This window comes from Hippocampus zosterae, chromosome 2, assembly GCF_025434085.1.
Source record: "Hippocampus zosterae strain Florida chromosome 2, ASM2543408v3, whole genome shotgun sequence".
NCBI lineage: Eukaryota > Metazoa > Chordata > Actinopteri > Syngnathiformes > Syngnathidae > Hippocampus > Hippocampus zosterae.
In genome coordinates, this window is record NC_067452.1 from 36,224,236 (window position 1) to 36,243,476 (window position 19,241).

General features: G+C 43.0%; 2 protein-coding genes across 2 annotated transcripts in view; one reads left to right on the top strand and one right to left on the bottom strand.

Moving 5' to 3' along the window:
• The window catches only part of pex14 (peroxisomal biogenesis factor 14), a 53,610-nt gene extending 40,871 nt beyond the window's left edge, over window positions 1-12,739 (bottom strand). Inside the window, exons 1-2 of the mRNA XM_052051536.1 lie at window positions 12,639-12,739; window positions 10,865-10,915 (exon numbers count right to left, since the gene is read on the bottom strand). Coding sequence (XP_051907496.1) covers window positions 10,865-10,915; window positions 12,639-12,674 — 87 coding nt within the window. The 5' untranslated portion in view covers window positions 12,675-12,739. The remainder of the gene's footprint in view (window positions 1-10,864; window positions 10,916-12,638) is intronic.
• Window positions 12,740-12,960: 221 nt separating this feature from the next.
• On the top strand, window positions 12,961-18,455 carry dffa (DNA fragmentation factor, alpha polypeptide). The gene is made up of 6 exons (XM_052051636.1): window positions 12,961-13,156; window positions 14,031-14,189; window positions 14,308-14,462; window positions 14,724-14,931; window positions 15,475-15,593; window positions 17,115-18,455. Exons 1-6 carry the CDS (start codon window positions 13,063-13,065, stop codon window positions 17,340-17,342), a joined length of 963 nt encoding a protein of 320 aa, XP_051907596.1. The 5' UTR covers window positions 12,961-13,062; the 3' UTR covers window positions 17,343-18,455.
• The last annotated feature ends 786 nt before the right edge of the window (window positions 18,456-19,241 follow it).

Here is a 19,241-nt window from a genome sequence, read left to right on the forward strand (position 1 = left end):
TAAAAATGTCTCAACTTTCCAAACTGTGGGTGGGTGGATAGAACATTTCATTCATGCGGAAAAGACAATTGAACCTCACGATACGCAACGGAGAATTTTACAGCGATAGGAGCATTTTTAACTGTACTCTGTATTTTATTAAAATACTTTTGAAGTGAGGCTAATTAGAGTGTTATAGTAATGTGCTCTTTAGTTTTAAGATGATTTATTGTTTAGATAATTATGAGTTTGGCTTCTTTTTTTTTTTTTGGTTACCCTAATTTAGTAGCGCTCACTATCGCTCTTTTAGATTCGCCAGATAAAGCCACAATCTCGGGACGCCATACACTGAGAAACGGTGAAATCCCATTAGTGTTTTGCTTTCATAATTTTTAATCATAACCAGGAAAATATGACACATTGACACTATTAGCCATGACATTATCCATATTGTCGATTATTAGTGGACACTCTGGCTTCGCTGGAACAATACGATTCACGTGCTTTTACACAAGTAGGTGATTGCACGTCAAGGAATTTTGTTGATTCTTGATTGAAAAACAGTCCAAAACACCAATTCAAATCCCCCTTACGCCTCCCCCAGCCCCATTACGTATTGGACTGGGTTGTTTACATTCAACCAACCAGTATCAAGTACATTTACGTCCGAAGCATAACTTTATAATTTACAATGTAACATTTATTGGAGGTGACAAACGAGCATTTTATCAACTGGCGCTTTTCCCCCACAACGCAGTCCGCGTTCAATCTATATAAATTACCGCTGGGAATGGAGTGCAACGGCAAATTATTTTATTATTATTTATGCATGTGTGACTCTATAGGGGGCTACAGCGGGGCAAACGAGGAATTACTTGATTAGCCCAACTTCGGTTAACAAAGAAAGAAATACGATAGTCGAGACTGGGCCAATCAAACGTCAACATGATTTAAACGCTCACTGCATTCAGATATTTAAATTACACAGCGTAAAAGCTTACACATAAGTACGGCAAATACTTGATTTTATTTAGTACACAGCTCATCTATAACTCTTAGCTCGAACTATGATTCTTTAATTAAAAACTTCAGCCCAGAAGGGCTGAATTACATCGTTAGACTTGGGCAGCCTTTTAAGAAGTGTGGTTTACAAAATGCACTAAGGGAAAGCCAGCATTTAGGGAAAATATCAGGCACCGTGCGGGGTGCTCGCCTACGAATTAGAGCAGATAATAACTTTTTGTGAAGGCAGATGAAATGAAGGGGGGGAAAAAATGCTACCCAGAGCGTCAATTACAAATAATTATCCTTTGATTTCAAGAGCAGGAGAGCCAAAAACACATTTGAACAGTAAATCACACGGCATTCTTGTCTTTTTCTCTGTTTTCCACACAAGCAGGGATGCCAATTCCTGTAATCCCCACTCAGAAACAATGTGGATATTTTGTCAGGAAAATCGTTTCTTCTTTTTTTTTTTAAATATTTGCATCTCAGCCGAAACAAACACGCGCCACAAAAAGAACAGTGTAAAACTTATATTCTTTCATTTTCTCTCTTTTTTAAGAATCTATTTATTCAATGCAATATCTTGACACAAAACTGATAACTATAAAACATTGTTGTGGAAGTTAGACTTGGACTGTGACACACTACATTTGTGCATGTCTCAAAAGTTAAATTCCAAACTCAACAGTCCATTGTGCAAACAAACGACATTGCAGGTATTATTAAAAAAAAAAAAGATATATTGATATACAGGGCGGCCCGGTAGTCCAGTGGTTAGCACGTTGGTTTCACAGTGCGGAGGTACCGGGTTCGATTCCAGCTCCGGCCTCCCTGTGTGGAGTTTGCATGTTCTCCCCGGGCCTGTGTGGGTTTTCTCCGGGTGCTCCGGTTTCCTCCCACATTCCAAAAACATGCGTGGCTGATTGAACACTCTAAATTGTCCCTAGGTGTGAGTGTGAGTGCGAATGTTTGTTCGTTTCTGTGTGCCCTGCGATTGGCTGGCAACCGATTCAGGGTGTCCCCCGCCTACTGCCCGGAGACAGCTGAGATAGGCTCCAGCACCCCCCGCGACCCTAGTGAGGATCAAGCGGCTCGGAAGATGAATGAATGAAGGAATGATATACAGTATGTTTCACCCGAGAGAGCCCTCCTCTTATCCGATGTATATAAGATAAGATATCCTTTATTTGTCCCACAATGGGGAAATTTACAGCCTCCAGCAGCAAGAATGTATGTAGAAAGAAGAAGAGAAAAAAAAATAATAATAATAATAATAATAATGACATTTCAATTAAATTCCCGTTTTTTTTGTTTTTGTTTGGGGTTTTTTTGCATTTGTCGTGTGTGCCTGTGCATTCTAATTTCTCTCTAGACTTCATTCATTTGTCATTCAAAGTTGGTTATTCTCCACGGCAACACCATCCCAACAAAACCTCAGTGAAAAGGGTCCTGTCGCACCAAGGCAATTAGTCCAGTGTCTCACGACTGCATTTGATGAGAGCTTGGTAAGCGATTCATGGCTTAGCGGTCCTTTCTCCCAGTCAATGACATGCTCTTCATCCCTTTGTGAGGCAGAGACAAGTCAAAATTGTAGTTTGTTCGGCGCCGTGGATGTAACGATACGTGAGTTTTCGAGGAGTCGCTACGGTTTTAGCCAGGCTAGCCAGCCAACGGACCTGCCTGCATCACAACGCTTGTTTTGGACGCGGAGGAAGATGCGATGACATGAACAATACAATACAATACAATACAATACATGCTGATTTCTATAGCGCTTTCACAACAGCGGCAGCTGTAACAAAGCGCTTTACAAAACAGTTAACATAAAGTAAAATAATAAACACAACACATAACATAAAACACGGACAGTCATGCAGTTCTAGCCACTTTTCCATCACACGCTTTGTTGTTTGAAGCGGTTTGAGATGAAAGAGAAGAGAATCAAAGTGTCCTTTAACCAGTGGATCAGAGACGCCATGCTCAAAATGTGCACACGTCGGCTACAAGCTAAGTTTCAAAGTCAACAAGAAGCTGTAGCATCCATTGACGAAAAAAAGAGATTGGTTCACTTCTCCTGTCCCATGGAAATCCATTTCAATTCCAAGCGGCGACTCACGGTTCCAAATACGCATCGGCGCTCTTCGCCAACGCTCCTCTCTCCTCATCCTCAACTTCAGCGGCCATCCATCCAGCCGCACCAACGCCGACTTTCCAACAGCGCCGACATAGCCACTGAACAAATCGGGGTTGTGAAAAATGTTGCCCATTACTGGCGCAAAAAACACAAGCGCCCCAGGTCTGTCCAGCACCGACAGTCAATGGCGCCGACATTTCTCCCAATCAAAATCTGTGCTGGTACAGGCGTGCTGCCGAGAAGGCGCAACCACCAAGCACAGATACTGCTCCTTTGACGAATGTCGTGGCCAAAAAGCGCTGAAAACAGTCCATATCAGGTCCACACAATGAAACAACAAACAACATGTGACAAAACAAAAGACAAAAACAGCAAAAAAGAACAAAAAAGCAAGGCTCTTGAAGAGCACTTGCCGAAGGCTGCCTACTCGGGCGCCATCTTGGGGGGGGGGCGAACGAAGGCTATGGTGAGCGGTTGGCGGAATCTTGCGGCTGTCAATAACAAGTTGCAGTATTTATGACAGGCCTAGCATGTGACAACCAATCGCTGCTCTGTCACGAACAAACTCCCAAGTTTACCAACCATGTAATGTACTCTCCGGATGACTTTCAACTCGACGTGGCAACTGCCCGTAACAACAGAAGCCAAACCGGCATTATAGGTTTTGGGGCAAAAGAAAAAGCACCATTGTTTTCAAAGAGTGTCAGCATTGAACACGCACCGCTTCAGCATGGGAGAAGTTACTGGTTACTAGAGACAGAAAGATGGAGGAGGGGAGAATTATGTTGGGGATGGGAACTCAAATTCAGAAGACATGGCGAAGAAAGTGGGAAATGCATTGACAAATAAAAAAAGGACTCAGTACTTGAATTACAAGAGTCATTTACCTATTAAAGCGAGGATGCTCGCTGTCAATCAACAGCCATCACGTTCTCGTTTTGCGGCGGAAAGCGGGCGTAATTGCTTCTCATACTAATCAACACAACTTGTGTAATTATGCCTTGAAAGTGACATTGGAGGCTGAGAGCGATGTGAGCGGTCTTGACAGCGGAGACGTCTCCGATTCATCAGGAGATTTCCAACCTCGCTGCAAGGAGAGACGAGGCACTCTCCGACCAAGTCGCTCACTCCAGCCGTTTGCGACCGTAAACACAAAGAAAAGATGATAAATCAAGCGGAAGTAATTACGAAGGAGAAGAAGGGAAGGAGCTGGGCTTGGTGAGGCCACTTTCCCCCCACAGTACTAGCGCAAAATGACTACGGGTGCAATTAAACCCGTCTCATGCTTCTGTCATTTCTCAAATAAACGCAGCATGACAAGTTCACTAAATTGTGTGAGAATGAGAAATCACAGCATTGTTACCCGACTTGTTTACGTTCCCAATCTTGCTGAGACAAAACACGACAAACGCATTCCCAAGCAAACATTAAACTGAATTGAATTTGGCTTAATCACAGACTTAACACATGGTTGCCAAACATAATTTGCTGTAAAACTAGCTTTGACAAAAACATTTCCCCGAGATACATCTGTAACTCGTCACAATGCGGCCCAGCCGGCGAGGTCAGAGCCGGGTCAAAAATAATTGCTCAAACCAAAGAGCCACGGAAGATGACACAATCCGCACAAAATGTGCGTTGACACAAAGTGACAACAGCTTCAGTACGGTGAACTTTTCAGCGAATTAAAGGATCCTCAATTCTTTCATTTCAAAAAAAGGCAAGATAAAAGGCTGTGTTGGCAAGGCAGATCCAAGTCCAGATCTGCACAAGCAGAAACCACAAAATAGATCAAATTCATGAACTGGGCTGCAATCATCTGGTCTCATCATTTTGAATGATGTGGGTGGAAACGAGAGAAAAGGAGTTGCCAACATCAAAAAGCAGTCAACTGGTAATTTTGGCACACTAATAGGGGAATAAGCAAAATGATTTCATCTGCAAACAGAGACAAAGAAGAGATTTATGTCTTATAAAAATACGTTCTTAGAAGAAAAAGAATTCTCGTCTGTGTCATTCCTCCCTCGCTGCTTTCAAACTTAGCTCATGTCACATCTAAAGAAATTCTTATTTCAATGGTGTGTGTAAGTGCTTTGTTTGACATGAAAAAAAATTGTGTGATTCACCTCCCGCATTCAACCCTAATGAGTCCAAAAGTGTGACCTGCGCTTAAACAAAACGTCCCACCCAGAAGCTGTAAACTCATTTTCCCCACATTCGAAGCAGCAATGTCGGCAGCAAGATGTGCTGGGAGCATGCACGATAAATCTGACGTGAAATCATAATCATAAAAGCAATTAGCTGACCCTGTGCCACTCGTCCTTGGACATGACAGTGAGAATTCATTCAGAGTCCTCGAAGGATGCTGGCAGCGGGGTTGTGTGGGGCGGGGCGGGGAGGGGTTAGTGCAACACAGCAACAATAAAATGGAGGGCCCTTCCTGTATCATTAAGCACTGAAACAAGCAGCGCACCACGCACCAAGACTGTTGTGTTGCAAAAACAACTCTTCGACTTTTCAAAGACAGACGGAAGGGTGGTTTTATCCGGCACTCATCCAGATGTCTTTAGTAGTATGTCACAATCTACTCAATGTGAGGTCACGGGTAGCGCCATTTATTTTTACTCGTGTGTCGGAAATCATGCGGTTTCTCACTTTCTCACTTCCACACCCAGTAATTACACCGAGGCCAAACTAGTGCCTGCCACCTAGTGACCATCTTCCTCAATAATCGTGAAATATCTCTGAGCCTCTTGCCCCCGCTCGGACCATAACTCTCCTTTACGGCAGGCAACTCCAATAAAGGATTACAATTACAATTAAAGTAATGAGCAAAGAGGAAAAAGGAAAGATCTCTGAAGGTTCCCTTGACTAACTAAATGGTAGCCTAGTTTCCTGACAGAATTGAGTTAACATCGCAGAATCATCAGTGACTCCCAAATAATTAATTTGGAGAGTGCTGCAACTTGCAAGCCCTAAAATTTGAAAGAATGAATATTAAAAAGTGATGAATGTGAAATATGAATGATCACAGATGACAAATTCAATGGTATTTGTTATTTATTTTTTTTGCAAACATTCTTTCGACAAATCAGAAAATTAGGAAAAGAAAATTACGAGGGCTACGACAGGTAACTATAAAGGGGCCCTCGTCACCCTGGCCACGTTGGGGTGCTGACAGTTTTGTCACTTCCTGTACATTTTAGTATAGGGCAGCTTTATTTTTTGTACGTCTTGGGAGTGCTACACGTGCCTCCCAATTTTTGTAGCCCTGGGTCAAACATATGGGATAGGGCTCCATTAAACATCTGGACAGTGTGCTACAGACTCATTTTTTTCGTATCTGTGAATGACAACATTTTTCACTGAGCTCTTTGTGGATGCGAAGTTTGGTGAATTTTCGTGCATGTTTAGGCCCCCAATAATTCAATTCATTTCAGAGGGTCCCACAAAGTTTTTTTTCTTCGTGTGGCCCTAATTAGAGGTGTTGTTTCTAACATGCTCAGAGACAGTGGTCATATTGAATTACATTTTCTGGGGCAGGGCACTATCAGATCCAGCAGATGGTGCTGTGGTGAAAAGGACTCTGTCAGTTTAAAAAAAAGAAAAGAAAAAAAAAGAAAGAGGCGGCCCGGTAGTCCAGTGGTTAGCACATCGGCTTCACAGTGCAGAGGTACCGGGTTCGATTCCAGCTCCGGCCTCCCTGTGTGGAGTTTGCATGTTCTCCCCGGGCCTGCGTGGGTTTTCTCCGGGTGCTCCAGTTTCCTCCAACATTCCAAAAACATGCGTGGCAGGCTGATTGAACACTCTAAATTGTCCCTAGGTGTGAGTGTGAGTGCGAATGGTTGTTCGTTTCTGTGTGCCCTGCGATTGGCTGGCAACCGATTCAGGTTGTCCCCCGCCTACTGCCCGAAGACAGCTGGGATAGGCTCCAGCACCCCTCGCGACCCTAGTGAGGATCAAGCGGCTCGGAAGATGAATGAATGAAAAAAAGAAAGAAAAAGAAAGAAAGAAAAAAAATTGAAAAATCTGTTTGCAAGGGTGAGAACTGAAGAACATCTGCCTGCCTGCAAGGCTGGAGGGGGCCGTAAACTATAGTGATGAATAAAGGCTTCAGACAGAGTCAAAAGGAGACAGTAGCAGCAGTAGTGCCTTCATGGTTGTGGCAGTACTGATTACTGCTGGCGCACACATCCTCTGCCAACCAGCCAGGTGCCCCCGCCCCGCAACCTCCTGTGCTTAACACACAACCTCTGTAGTATGACGCCGGCTGCGGAAGGGCGACAGAAATTTGGAGACTGCTGAGCTGCAGCAGATCACTTCAAAGCAGCTTATTTAACGCTCACTAAATTTTTCATCATAGTTGCTAAATATCCTGGGGAAGAGGAGCTTTTGAAGTTACAGCGAGAGCAGGGATGTTTCAACAATTCTTTGTCCCACTCTTTAAAAAAAACAACAACACACACACACACACACACAGTTTACATTGAATCTAAATAAAAGTGCAAATAATCACAAAAGCAATATCGTCATATTTCACTCTTTGCAAATTTGGTTTCCCCCAAAATTATACTCACTATATCACTGGCCATTTGATACATATTTCATTTTGATTTAGGTATTTATTGGCCTGTATAGAAGTAGAATGACTTAAATTAAAGAAAATAACGTATAAGACTTTTAACGGCAGAGAAGGAAAGAGACTAAACAAAACACACAAGCACAAAAACAGAACAGAGGCATGGGAGACACCAGGAGGAAGCTAGAGAGGGCCAACACCCCACCCACCCACCCACAACATGGTTCGCGAGGGGCGGGGGGAGTAGCGGGCAAAGAACAGTGCCGGAGGCAACAAGAGCGGCTGGCAGCGACTGGTACACCAGTCAATCATGCTTGTCCCAGTCTCTCCCACCCTCTCTATCGTTCTCTCAAAACAGGTTTGGACTTGCCCCTCTGGCCTAAGTAGTGGCAGAGGCTGTGACAATGCTCACACTCAACTGGACCCCCGTTACCACAAAGGAAAGCCCACATTGTGCAGTGTGCCGGCGCCTGGCGATTTGGTCGAGGCGGGTCGGAACCTCTTAACTGAACTGGTACGCACGTGTGCACATAAATGAGATACAAATGTGTGCGCGCGCCCTCCCTCCGATTGCCCTCTGTCTCACTCTCTTGCTCACTCACTCAATGGCCTCCCAACCCTGCCAGCACTCTCTTTCCTCTCAACCAGATAAAATGCTTTCAGACACAAATTTCAATTATTCACCTCATCCAAATAATGCCATGTGACAAGAATTATCCCTACTGTAATAATCCACTTAACTGGGAAAGAACAGCTCATCAAAAAGAGAAAGGAGAAAAGGGACTGCAAGTGAGGGCAGTGCATGTGTGTGCGTGTGCGTGTGTGTGTGTGTGTGAGTGTGTGTGTGTGTGTGTGTGTGTGTGTGTGTGTGTGTTGCTGCTTGTCAAGCAGTCTCGAATCAGAACCCTGCTTAACAAGAATTTCTTCCCTTTTTGAGAAGGCCGACTTGAAGCGCAGTGGGAAGATGAAATTGAAGTAAATTGAAAGAAAGCCTGAGAGAATTCTCCCACAATCAATAACCCCAGGATTAAATTAGCCTTGGCATGAAGGCATGATGCGGGGAGGGGGGGGGATGTGAATGATGGTGACTGACATTGAAACATGTTGGTGAAACAATAGCCCACATTCCGAACCTGGATACTATGCTGCACCCGCACAAGGACATTTAATGTCCAGTACACTCTGATGTGATGTGTTCCCTCCACTGCTTGGCAACAGCAATTCCAATTTTTGATCATGGTCATCACATAGGAACTTGCTTCTGTGTAACACTTGATACACTGCCGTTGAAAAACAACTGACACGACTTAAAATGTTACCAAACTTGAATTCACCGCTTGTATTAAATCTATATATATATTGCGCGTCGTCCCGCACGCAGTCTGTCCTTCCGTCTGTCCCTTTTCAAAACGTACCTACTTCATCGCGCCGCTGCGCGCCGCCACTGCGCCGCTCAGGCAGTGGCTCACTACGCTCGCGCGGGCATCTTAGCGAAAAAATGTTGTCTACCCACAAGCATTGCAATAAAATTGTTAGTTATTTAGTAGAGCTAAACATCTCTTTATTTTCGCGATAAGCAATGAAGATGAACAAAAAGTTGAACCAAGCAACAACACTTTTGTGGGCCGAAGGCCCACCTTACCAGCCTTCCGTAGGAACTAGCTGATGAGCTGCCCGGAGGGCGGCGAACCAGCTAGTGAGTTCATATTTCTATTGCTCAGTTGTGGGGATGCAACATGATTGGCAGGAGATTAACTTTTTGGCAATACAGTATTTTGCCGGTGCAAAATTCAGATTGATAAATTGATAAAAAAAATTGATAAAATTGATTTTAAAAAACACTGAAAACACGTAAAATGCATTTCACTGAAAGGAGGAGGAGACGCTACGAAGACGGTGGATTGGAGGAAAAGGAAACACAAATAAATGATCATGGTTTTATGAAAAACATAAAAAGGGAAGTCCTACGCAGTCCCAGTAGTCCAAGCACAGCATTCTAATTATGATTGTGTTTTTGAAATATGATACGAGAGCAGCAAAATCCACCCGATTTTGTCCATCAGGAGGCGGCCATTTTGCCAACACAATATCACATTATCAGAATGCAGTGTTTAGACTAGTGGAGGGACATAGAATATATGATTGTCAAATTTAGTTGTTGACTTCGCCTTTAATGGGGACATATGAAAAACAGACCTTTTCATTGCTTGTGTACAAATTAGGCTTTGCCCCGATCTGATCGGCCGTATCGGATCAGACGATATTTACCATTCTATGCTAATTTTATGATCGGCGGTCAAACCTTTATTGGCAAATCCACGGATTAAAGCATTTCATCTGCAGTGTTTCCCAAATACACATTTATTTGTGGTGGGACACCCCAAATTTTGGCTGCAACGAAAAGAGTGTGATGCTACCTGCCTATACCGTATATCACAAATGTTTTCCCCTTGTTTTGCTGCACAAAGATTGTGCCGTTCTGCTTCTTGTGTCTGTCTGCTAATCAATATGGCTTTTTTTCCTTTGTGATATGCTTCTGCAAATACAGTATCTCGAATGACTGAAGTATCAAAAGTATCAACATTTACATTTGGGAATCCATCTCAGAGCATATGATCTGGTGTCAGTGACATCAGCATTTCAGACAGTCAGTGCTGTTCGTTTTTTTTTTTTTGTTTTGTTTTTATAATTGAATCAGGTGCGTTGGATGAGGGGAACATCTAAAACATGCAGGATAATGGCCTTTGAGGACCAGAGACGCCCTGAAGATCACTACTAATAACATGCAAAAAACTATATCATGAAAATCCCATTGTCACTCAAAAGGTGGATAATTTTCACTCTTGCCAAGCTTCATTTAAAAAGTCGCGGCTGTGAATCACCTGTTTACTATTTAAAATGTTATACACACTAGAGATTTTAAGATACATGATTGAGAATCACGACATGCCGCATAATTAACAGTATAACTTCCCATCATTTATTAAAATGTATTCATCGCAACGTGTTTTCCTGATTGCAGGAGATTAAAATAAATATCTAATATGCTCCTACTAATACGTGCTCACATTCAAGAGAGACAGCAGAGTGAATTTCTGCTACAGATTCTAGTCCTTGTTGCCTTATCAGTGAAGTTGTTTTTAATTACTGAAAAGTTGACTCCTTACCAGTGCTTCTCTGGGGGGAGCTGGTGCATCGTTTCGAGGAGGAAGGCCAGCCTGAGTGGTCAACAAGAAGCAGTATTAGAGTGACACCTGGTGGATGCCCGATGTAGTGAATGGTTACCTGAATAGTCACGTTGGCCTTGAAACCAAAGCCTGTACGTAGTGTATATCGTGAAAGCGTTAGTACTTTAGTATTAATCGCAGATACCTACCTGGCCTTAAATGTTACACCATATTTGTTAACAGTATATTATTTTCCTACCTACGGTATTGACCATGTGCATGTTCGACAATCTCTGACAGAATGCCCATGATTACAATTAAGCACAATCAACATTAACTTTCAACAAGATACATATGGCATACAGCGATGGTAAATTATCACATTTGTACAAATGGGTATATGATGAACATTATAGTCCTACTACATCAAATGTCTTCAAAATTTCACCAAAAGATTTGATAATTGCAATAAGAGTACAGGTGGGCAATTAAACAATCTTATTGTTTATTTATTTTAATTCTATTTGTCCGACACCCTCCCTTCTCACTGTGCCCATCTTCATCTTTTTTTTAACTAACCTTGCGGACTATATGTCAAATATAATTTTGAGTATAATTTATTTTTTGGTCACGTTGCGAACCACTGAAAAATGGATGACGAGCCGCAAATGACCCCAGGCCGTAATTTGGACACACTCGTCTAGGGGAGCAGGGGGGTCTTGTCAACTGCAGAGCATTGACAAACAACCATTCACACACTCATGGACAATTCAGTCTTCAATTAAGCTAACATCGGACTGCCAAAATAAGAAAATCTACAAACACACCCAAAACAAACTTACATACTCCAAACAGTAGCCAAGTTTTGAACAAAACATATTGATTATGAGGCAGTTGCCAGATGTGCTTTCTCGACTTTCAGATTTTTTGTTGTTTTTTGTAGCAATTTCAAATTTTGTCAAAAATCGAAAACTGTCAAGCATTTGAAATAATTTCAAATACACGTAGGAAGTGAATTTTGGCTTTAGCTAGTAAATGTTTAACGTATCTCGAAATACACTTTCCAATTCACCCGCTCCCTCTGGCTATGCACACGACAGTTTCAAGCAGTAACAATGTAACGGGATGCCTTTATTAATGAGTATAAGCTATATCGATGTTTGTAGAAAGCGTGTTTATTATTCAGGGGGGAAATAACAAGTGTCAGAGATGCGAATTTATTTCAATATTCGACTTCAAGATTGAAGGCTAATAAGGACACCTTTGCTAGCCTAATCCATGTTACGATGAAAATGTCAACTTTATAAATCTCGGTACGATATGAATATCTGCACCACTAACATTTTACTGTGCCACAAAAAGTGTTTCAAAATTTATAACTGCCTTTCTTGCTTTGTTTTAGTCAACAGGGCATGGAAGTTAGTAAACAACCACAAAGTTCGCGAACCTTGGCATTATGACCATATCAACTTGTTGCCTACACATCAACACAGTTCACGTGTTTGCTCCGGTGCGTAAATAACACGCGACAAGGGTATGAGGGTATTTACGAGTTTGCACTAACATTTAGGGTGGACAGTGTTTTAGTTACCTTTGTGTGGCAACTTTTAAAACGCTTTCAAAATATTGCTAACTAGCTGTTGTGCTAACAATCACAGCATGAAAATAGGCCGATAAAACCCAAGTAATAGCCATAAATGAACAATGCCGCAGGGATGTATACTCGTGCATATGGATATCAACAGACAAGTGAAATTATTTGATAGCTGTTGACCTTTGTTGGTGAATCTGTCCGGTCCGTGGATGCCATCTTCCTGTTAGCATCGAAGGCTGCTCGATGTTTGATTGCTTCTGCCTGAGCTCAAAGGGCACTCGCTGACCAAAACGTTAGCATCGAAGGCTGCTCGATGTTTGATTGCTTCTGCCTGAGCTCAAAGGGCACTCGCTGACCAAAACGGAATATTTGCATTAAATATTAAGTGACCAGATTAAAAAACAAACAAACAAAATGGTACATTTTCTGTATGTGAAACAAAACATGTCATTTTTAAAAAGTGTTCCGTGATAAGCGTACGCAAAAGGACTACAGATCCCAGAGTCCTTAGCGTCAACGCCGTTCCCGTATTCGAAACTGCCAACTACTGAGAGCTGTCTCCTGCTGTCCTATTAATCATAATAGTTGGACGTTTCTGCGCATAATGGCGGATCGAAAGCCGTGTAAGGTGTGCAACTTTACACGCCAGAAGTCATATGGCGTGGTTGTCCCATCGCTCGAGGAACTTAAGGTAAAAGGTGAGATGATACATATTTCAAACACTACGTTGTTGGGGCTTAGCTTGATTAAAATCACTGGTGTAGTGCCTGTGCACTAATTCCAAGGGTTAAGGTAAAATCGAATCTCATTTTTAAACTACATAATATGAACGAGGCTGTGATTGGCATTTATCTTTTCGATTTAAAACAGAAAGGCAATGCGTCCTGTATTAAGGTGTAACAAAGCAGTCGTATCACACCCATTGCTATCGTGGCCAGTGAAACCTATCTCACATGATCAAGAGCTGGCTTTTCGTCTAGCAACATTTCTAACGTGTCGAAACTTGCAGGAGGTGAACGCGAAACGAGTCAAGAGGATACCTCCCTCCTGTCGTTCCATTCCTAAAATGCTCGTTAGCACCAAGTGTGTGTGTGTGTGCGCGCGCGCGCTTGTTGAAATGTTCCAAATATTCATTTATTTATTTTTTTGTATTATATTTCAAACTAAAGGTCTTTTGCAACATATGTGTGCAATCTAAAAAAAATACACTTCAACATTTGGAGATGCTTGTCATTGTACAGTGAAATCTTGATGAAATCAGATTCGTCTTTTTTCTTTTTGTTTAATTTAATTTGAGCATTTTCCTTTTTACATACTCAGTGTTGAATGCACTATTCAAGTGGACTGTCTAGTAAAATGAATTAGCAATTTCACAATACAGTACGGTATTCTATTTTGGAAACACACATAGGAATTTTAAATGGGAGAATTATTTTCATTGTTGTTTTTTTCTTTGTTTGCTAATAACAAAAACGTTTCAGTGTCTAATTATCATGTCCACCACTGAGAGAGGCATTATTGAGCTGCATTGAGCATTGCTCCTGTAACAAAATCAAACTACGATCATTTCAGGAAGTGAGTTTCTTGGCTTCACACCACATGACCCAGTGACAGTGGTCCTAGAAGACGACGGGACAATAGTTGAAGACGAGGCCTACTTTTGGTGTTTGCCCTTAAACACAAAGTTCATGCTGCTGCATGAAAAGGAAACATGGTCGCCGCTTCGCAGAGGTGAGCATATTTGATTTGGTCTAAAAAAATGTTGTTTTCCTTTTACTTTTTTAGATGTATATGTCTTTTTTGTTTTTGGAGTAACGACCTGTGCACCTCTTTATGCCTCGCGTCGTAGTTGATGGTGGCACAGCGTGGATGGCAAGAGATTCCGTGATGCTAGAGAGCGACACCGTGGATGCAGCCCATGGTAGTGCATCATGGTTGGACTTGGCCTTGCAGCTGAAACGGGACCTGGCCAGCATCATCCTCATGTGTGAGGAAGACTTAGAGGTGCCAGATCTAGTTCTGTTTGTCACTCTATCTATCTGTGTGTGTGTATGTGTGTGTGTGTGTGTGTGTGTGTGTGTGTGTGTGTGTGCGTGTGTTTATATTTTTATCTGTGTGCACGTGTGTGTCTACATTTTTTTTCATCAAAGAGGAAGTATTTTTTTCTCTCTGAGGTATCTGTAAAAGCCAATCTAAACAGTGTCCTCCATTATTTGTCATCGAAATGCATACTTTATGTAAAATCAGAGTCATGTGTTGTTCCAGTGCTTAGTGGGCGTCCCCTGCCCTGAGCTAGCTTCTGCTCTCGGCTTCCAAGAAAAGAAGACAGAGAATCTTCAGGAAACACTGCAGAGGGTTTTGGACCGTCGGGAGGAAGAGAGGCAATCGAAGGAGTTGCTCCAACTCTTTCTCAAAGCAGCAGAGAAAGAAGACGGCCAGCCACAGGAGGAGGTCAGGCGGCAAAGCGAGGGAGGTGCGTTGAGAGTAGCCCTTTTTTAAAATGACTTTCCCTTAAAACTCACAACCGGGCAGCATGTGTTTAGTGGTTAGCCCAACTGCCTTACGGTCTTGGTGGAAATCAGCTTCGGCCTTCCGAATGTGGAGTTTGCATGTTTTCCCCATACTTACGTGGGTTTTCCCCCGGATATTCCGGTTTCCTCCCACATTCCAAATACCGGTACATTGACAAAAGGTCAATTGATCACTCTTAAGTTGTTCCTGGGTGTAATTGTGATTCTTTAAGTGCTCTGTAATTGGCTGGCAACCATGGTTGAAATAGCTCTGTTTATTTTCCCATTCGTAATAGTTTTGTCAGCACCCTGCAATAGACTGTCATTGAGTCTATTTGTTATTAACGGATCATCAAAGTTTACTGCATTTATTTTTGTGAAGTCATACTGATGACCACTAGGTGGAACTCTTGTTCCAGTTGAGTAGTCTGATCCCCTTGAAGGTTAGGGAGTGAAAGAACCTCCCAGAGCGACTAATAATTCTCTTTGTGTTGCAATTACTGTAGGTGCCGATGTTCCTGATGGGATGGAGGTGGATGAAGCATGTGGATTCACTTCCAGGACTTTGATGGTCCTGAAAGGCAAAACAAGCCCAGAGACCAGGCTGTCCACTGAAGATCTCCAGGTAACACGCAGTCTTCCCGTTGCCCCTTTCTTTGAACTTCCTTGAGCAATGACAAGCTTTATGTATTCCCATAGCACAACAATGTGTGTGTGGCTATAACGTAACTGCTCATTATTCTGTCAAGAAAGTGCGAGGCACTCATCTATATATATATTGCGCGTCGTCCCGCACGCGGTCTGTCCTTCCGTCTGTCCCTTTTCAAAACGTACCTACTTCACCGCGCCGCTACTGCGCCGCTCAGGCAGTGGCTCGCTACGATCGCGCGGGCATCTTAGCGAAAAAATGTTGTCTACCCACAAGCATTGCAATGAAATTGTTAGTTATTTAGTAGAGCTAAACATCTCTTTCTTTTCGCGATAAGCAATGAAGATGAACAAAAAGTTGAACCAAGCAACAACACTTTTGTGGGCCGAAGCCAGCCTTCCGCAGGAACTAGCTGATGAGCCGCCCGGAGGGCGGCGAACCAGCTTGTTGTTTATAATTAAAGATGCATATTCTGTCCCTATGCAGTGCCATTTTAAGGAACCTAATCCACTTAGTTCCTTGTTTAAAACGTCTGTGATTCTAAACTTATGCAAGGGCGTTTTCAATACAATTAAGGTGCATTGAGCACAAAATGTCTTGATTATTTACACTCACTGTGCAATTCAGTCACGTCAAATATTGTGCAACCTGCTTGAAGTTGAACACACACTTGTACTGGAATGGAAATTGAAAGAATCATTTTGACCACGGTTGTCAAAGTCAAGGCCCGGGGGGCCAGATCCGGCCCCCCACGTCATTTCATGTGGCCCGCGGGAACAAATCATGCCTGTCAACTATCATGATTTTTGCTGAAATCTGGACCGAAATGTCGAATTGTCATGGATAAAAAAATAACGTTGAGATTTTGCACCGGCCTTCCGAGGGAAGCCGTCACTCCGAAGTGGCCCGCGACAAAAAATGAGTTTGACAGAAATGATCTAGACAGTCAAATTGTTCCCATCATAAAATATGTTCTTGCGTCCATTTTTGTTTAACCGTTGTGAGCACTCAAGCCTTTCCCTTCCAATTCTCAAAAACAGATGTGAGACTACGAGGTACGATTTGTAGTGGGTTCTCAGCTATGGTTCCAGGCAGGCTGCAGCGAAACTTTATGGGTATCCTACATCACTTCTCGTCGCTCACTGGGTGTGCAGGTTCATCGGTGCTGCGTCCGAAATGAGTTTTCAAAAGTTTAGCATTGGCAACAAAAAAAAAAGTCCTCATTCCCTTCCTTTGCTGGGTTTTCTTAGCGTCTCTCCCAACGCAGCTTCACAATCGTTACTTCAGAGCATTTTGATGTAAATCCAACTGTAGCAAAGCAAGAAGGTCCAGTGCAGCTAATAAAGGAGCTTTTGTTTCTTGAAAAGGCAAAACATCCTTTCGCGGTGTGTTGGGCCAATTTACAAATCGTACAACTTCAGGCACGTCCAACTTGAGAGGTTGCTTTGCGTTGTTGCTGAGGACTTTCCATTAAAACGTGACGCTTTCTGTGTTAAGATGGTGGTGGCGAAAGGGGCGGAAGCTATGCAGCGGGTGCTCGGCTGGGACGAAGTCAGGACATCGACGCTGCTTCAAGACTGCGAGTCGGAGCTCAAACGACGGCTTCAGCAGATCCAGGCCGTGCAGTCTATGAGGGGCAACATGGCGCAGAGGGACAGCAACCTGCCGCCTAATGACAAGAACGACGAGGAGAGCAAAGCCACACTGCCTCAAAGAGGAAAATAGTCTGTTACCTTACCAGAGCAGAGACTCCGAAGAGCTTACGCCGACCGCTTCAGGGCCAGCAGAATGAATTCGCGCTGGGTTTCCGATACTATTTTTACAGCTGGATTTTGTATAAATGTCAACAAGGTTGATGTTTGTAGCATTTGGTACAACTTTCAAACCACTTGAATGCTTTTGCCTCAAGCAGAAGCTGAGGGCTTTGCACAAGTTGCTTTGGTTTTTTTTTTTTTTAATCAAACGTCTGCCGTTTAAATCACAGATATTCCTTACTTGGATGATAAACGAGCTGCTGTGAAACAAACTTCACGTGCATTTGTTTGAAGCTTGACGTCCAACTGTCGTCATCTGATATAAGCGGGTACATTTTGAATCGCTGCGGATCCACTTTATGACATGGATACAGTTGCCTTGTTGGGTTTTAATGTGGAAAAAAAGGAGCTCAGAGACTCAGACGGAGATGTAATGTTCTGTTTTTCTTGATTTCTTGATAGAAGCCAGTAATCCTTTAAGTATCAAGAGTCTTTGTTGTGATATTCTGGTAACTGGCCCTTTATTACCCCACTCGTCCGTAGAGAGCTTCATTCCAATAATCCGTTTTCTGTCCTCATTAAAGTCATGAGTGAGCTGGGGGCTCTATTCCAGCAAAATTTGGTGTATAGCGTGGACCGTTCACCTGCCAGTCAGGGCACGTAGACAAGCTCTGACACCCCCGTTCGCACCGATGGGCTTTTTAGTGTCTGCACTTCAGCTAACATTCAGAATTTTGTGATGTGGGAGGAAAACAGAGCGCCAAGAGAAAACCCATTCAAGCACCTGAATAACATTTGCACACAGAAGGGCCTGAGCCAAGAGTCCAACTCCGAACTTAGACTGTGAGGCAACTGTTTGCAATTTTGTGGCAATAGAAGCAGATCATTTGTAATTTTTCTTATCAGGTTTCTGTGCAAAGTAGTATGGCTGATCGATTGAGTGATAGCAATGTGGAACGAGATCCGTCGGTGGGCAAAATAACGTCTAACATACACATTGTGCAAGTTGTGACAATATATTGAGATGGCGTTGTAGATCACAGATTCATTGATCATTTTCCTAATAAAGAGTTCGACAAGATAAGATCTTTATTCCATATATGCAAGCTTCATTGCATGTGCCCAGCCGCCATTCGTGGGTAAGAAAGATGCCGCTTCATCTTTGACTTATGTCAAGCCAGCGTGAGGCTGCCGCTCTGTCCCCTGGTTATGAAACGTGGGTATCGGTTTGGGAGACATGATGCCGGTCCATGTGAGTTATTTCGCACATGACCTTCTCTTCAGTGAACACACATGACAGTGCATTTGATTTTTCACAAGGGTGCGCCTTACTTACACATACCGAGGTCACTATGAGCTGCTTCATAAGGATTTAGAGACATGTGACGTTCGCGGTACGGTGCGTGAACATTGATACTCTCACTCTTGACTTCGCCTCAAATGCACACTGCAAGAATTGCTCCTGTTCACATTTGTATTTGGTATGTTACTGCCAATAAGGAAAACAATCAATACTTTTGACTGAATTTGGATGGAAAAATATGCTAAGTAGTCAAATAAAACATAACAGTTCAAGGTGTCGTGGGGGACGTGACAGGAGACCGCTGAAGCGTACCAGTGATTGTGAGGAAAAGTGTCAAGATTTAGCTGTTGCCACTGAACGGGCATATAACTCGTTGCAAAAATTGGAAAGATGTAAACGAATACCCATCGCAAATAGAATTAATTGCAGATAAATATCACTGGGGTGGGGGGGGGGGTGGCACGGTGGACAACCAGTTAGCACGTCGGCCTCACAGCGCAACGGTGCAAGGTTGTTTTCTTCCTGTGCGGAGTTTACATGTTCTCCCCGTACCTGTGTGGGTTTTCT